Source organism: Poecilia reticulata, linkage group LG4, assembly GCF_000633615.1.
Source record: "Poecilia reticulata strain Guanapo linkage group LG4, Guppy_female_1.0+MT, whole genome shotgun sequence".
NCBI lineage: Eukaryota > Metazoa > Chordata > Actinopteri > Cyprinodontiformes > Poeciliidae > Poecilia > Poecilia reticulata.
The window spans coordinates 31404001-31407591 of NC_024334.1; the positions used below are offsets into that span (position 1 = coordinate 31404001).

General features: G+C 41.0%; 1 protein-coding gene across 2 annotated transcripts in view; it reads right to left on the reverse strand.

Annotated features, from left to right (window-relative positions):
- The window catches only part of rsph4a (radial spoke head component 4A), a 37792-nt gene extending 34287 nt beyond the window's left edge, over nucleotides 1-3505 (reverse strand). The window contains exon 1 of one of the 2 annotated variants that reach the window (XM_008408183.2): nucleotides 3324-3505. In XM_008408183.2, coding sequence (XP_008406405.1) covers nucleotides 3324-3415 — 92 coding nt within the window. In that variant the 5' untranslated portion in view covers nucleotides 3416-3505. The remainder of the gene's footprint in view (nucleotides 1-3323) is intronic. The other variant, XM_008408182.1, reaches the window with a different exon arrangement.
- Nucleotides 3506-3591: the final 86 nt, after the last annotated feature.

The following is a 3591-nucleotide window of genomic DNA, read 5'->3' on the forward strand; positions in this document are numbered from 1 at the left end:
CTGCCATCGATACAGTTGCAGCCAAGCATGGTTTAATGTTACACAATACAGTTTTACCAAGTTGCTCAAAGTCTAAACTGGCATTGTTGTTCATTTAAGGCAGGGGTACCCAAACTACGGCCCGCGGGCCGGATCCGGCCCGCCTCCACATTTGGTCCGGCCCCCTGAACAATACCAGAGAGCATTCAGATTATTTTTTCATTTACCGTATTTTTCTGACTGCAAGCCTTTTATATGTGGATTTTTCTTCAACCAGGAATTAAATCATTGGAAGTCTGGTTTCTTGCGCGCCAACATTGCACCTTGGTGTTTGTGCAATTTTGGTGCACAAGCACCAAAATTAAGAAACAGATGCTTTGCCACTCAAGCAGGCTGGGCTCAAGCAACACTTCGGGTGTCATTGTCTCTCATTAGTCCGATGGGACCGTCTCGTTGCAGAGAAACAAGCTCAGGGCTCCCGTTAGTCATTAACGTGAGTTAAAATTTTCACGAAAGTAAAATGTTCATTTTTGTGGCGCTTCTGTTATTTTGAAAGGATATGTAAACGTTACCATAGCGACCAGTGTCAGAGCGTTTGGGCAGTGGTCGAGAGGAGATGAGTGGAGCTTGAGTCTTAAGTCTGGTTTAGACGGAAAGATTTAAGAATYKTCGGCCGATTCTCCAAACCTCTGTGACCACAGAGCTGATAAAAGTCCAACAGGTTCGATCGGTTCGTGTGTCCAAGGCAGGAGCAACACGAACCGATTCTAGTCACGAACATCCCGATTTCAGAGAATAATTCAGAAAAAACCCCAACATAGCGGGAATTTAGAACAACCAAACACGGATGACGATGTAGAAGCAATAGTGATAGTTTGTGGAGTCATTTTAGAGATAAAAGACGACGAGCAGCCGCACTATTTGCTGCACTATGATTTGGAGGTGAGTATGTTTTTTCGTAGTTAACATTTTTAACTGAATAAACATAATAATGACCTTCAGATAAACATTTCCACATATCATCTCCGATATCCACCGGACTCTCCGTCGCTCATATGTCAGCTGTTTAGGATTCCCCTCTGTTCTTACGTCACCGCGCTTTCCGATTGGCTACCTGTCACATTCAGCAGGTTGTATTCTCGTTCCCAGTCAGGGAAAACCCCACAGGTTGCGATAAAAGGGCCAAGACGACCCAAATGGGGCATATTCAGCATTTAGTGGGAACACCAACATGTAGAAGCCTTATCTGACTGTTCATTCCCCCTCCGCTTCCCCCTCTCCCTCCCGGGCCGCAACAAAATTTCCAAGTCTTGACCGGTCCGCGGTAATAAAAAGGTTGGGACCACTGATTTAGCACATGCTAGTAGCAACACGAAGGATCAGCACTTTTACTGTTACCGTTACCGTTCGGAAACTACCGTAATCAGTTCTTTTAAATCTAATTTTGGCAACTTTTTCTTTTTTAACCTAATAAATGTGATATTCAATTGACCTGTTAAGACTCAAATTTTGGGTGTCCGCCCCCCTCTGCAGCTGCTGCATCGTTGTGGAAAACCTGGAGCGGCAGAGATATCTGCGGCTTTTATGTGTATATTTACTGGTAAAAAAAAAAAAAAAAAACTAAACTGAACTTTGGGGTTGTGGCTTATAGTCCAGTGCGGCTCATAGTTCGTAAAATACGGATAATCCTTCCTGGATTTTTTCTGTGAAGAACCCAGAGAGGGTTATTTGATTGTGCTTTCTGGAAAACAATATATTTTGACATTTAGGCACTCCTATTTTTTGTTACAAACTCCGGCCCCCCACCAGAGAAGAGAAAGGTTATGTGGCCCTCACAGGAAAAAGTTTGGGGACCCCTGCGCTACAGACTTTTTTAGAAACTCTTCTCGGATGTAATGGTAAAAGCGTCTCCTTTCAGCGCTGAAAGTGAATAAAATAAGTAAAGTCTGAATGCTTTTCTTGGCTGATTTTATGCTCCGTGTGTCAATACAAATTATGATTCGTCGATCGGGATTTCCATTCCCAACAATATATATATAATTTTAAAAAATAACCAAACTGAATATTTGGTTATTTTTTAAGCCCCTCTGTCATTTGACATGTTATAATTAACACCTTTGACTGGCGCACATGGAGACATGATAGACTTTATGCAAAGAATTAATCGCAGAGGCAACTAAAATCAATCAAAAGATCCTTTCTGAATATCATCTCATGGACAATTAACTAAATGCGTCTTTCTGACCGGGAGCTGACAGCGTGTTGAAGAGTTATGGACACCTTGGTTAGGAAGCTCTGCTTTGACAGGTAACAATAGTTNGGCGCTTGGGCGAACCTTGATTGCTGTTTTATCTCTTTTCTTCGATTTGTAACTTATTCTAAACATTCAGGCAATTCAAGTCTCCCGCTGCACGGGAGACTTGACGTTCACGGGAAGTCTCCCGTGCAGCGGGAAGACGGGAAGACGTTCCCGTGAACGTCTTCCTCTCTAATTGCGCCGCTGCGCGCCGACGCACACGCCCCTTTTTATACATTATGTCAGCCACACCTAAAAAACCAATATGACCTGCCCAAAAATCAGTTTTAGAAGTGGAAATACGGAATATTTTTTCAACGAAATAACAACAACTTATACAAACCATATGATACATTTACCTTTCAATGTATTTATCCAGAAAAAACACACACATAGTGGTTATGTTACAACTTCCTGTCTAAATTTAGAAAATAAATAAGAAAATAATAAAACAAAAAAATAAATAAAATCAACAATTATCAACCTACAAATAAACTCTGTAAATAATACAAAAAATAGAAATTTAAGAATAAAGTAACAAAATTCAAATGGATAATGAAATAAAGAAAAAATAGCTCCAACAACGTTTCTTCTGCCTTTTCTCGCTCCGTGTGTCCGCTTTACGCGGACCCGTTGCCATGGCAACCGACAGACAACAGCTCAACGAGCAAATAGAGCAGATTACCGATCAGGGGAATCAACACCAAAAAACAAACATTTCCCACACAAAAAAATAAAACAAGCTATGACCGCCTCTATGTATGATTCAGCTGTGGTAGCGTTTAAAACAAAACTGGACACGTTTTTGGGATTTTCCAATTAGGGAACTGAAGTAGTTTATTTTCTAAATTATATCTATCTTAAACTCGAAGAAGTGATCATTGATCTGCAGCTCTATTGCAGTATAGGACATAATTATACTTACTATATTATGTACTGTGAATTCTGCTCTGAATAATGATGGGAAATTACGTGTTTTTGTACAGAGAAGCTAACAGTGGACGAAACGGTGGTGAAGAAGTAAAACTGACAGAAACACATTACTTACAGATTCCGGTTGCTCTTCGTACTGTCCTTCATTAGAAAAGCCTTGAAAACCTCGGCGTCTCTACAGTCTCTGCGTCCTAATACATTATCCATGTTCCTCAATTTCACATGGAGGTCAAAACAATTTCACAAACAACTCTCACAGGCAAGCGCAACTGTTTCTATGGTTACTGAAACAGAGTCGTTGCGACTACTTCCACGTCATGCATTTATTCTATCTCTCTCTCTCTCTCTCTCTCTCTCTCTCTCTCTCTCTCTCTCTCTCTCTC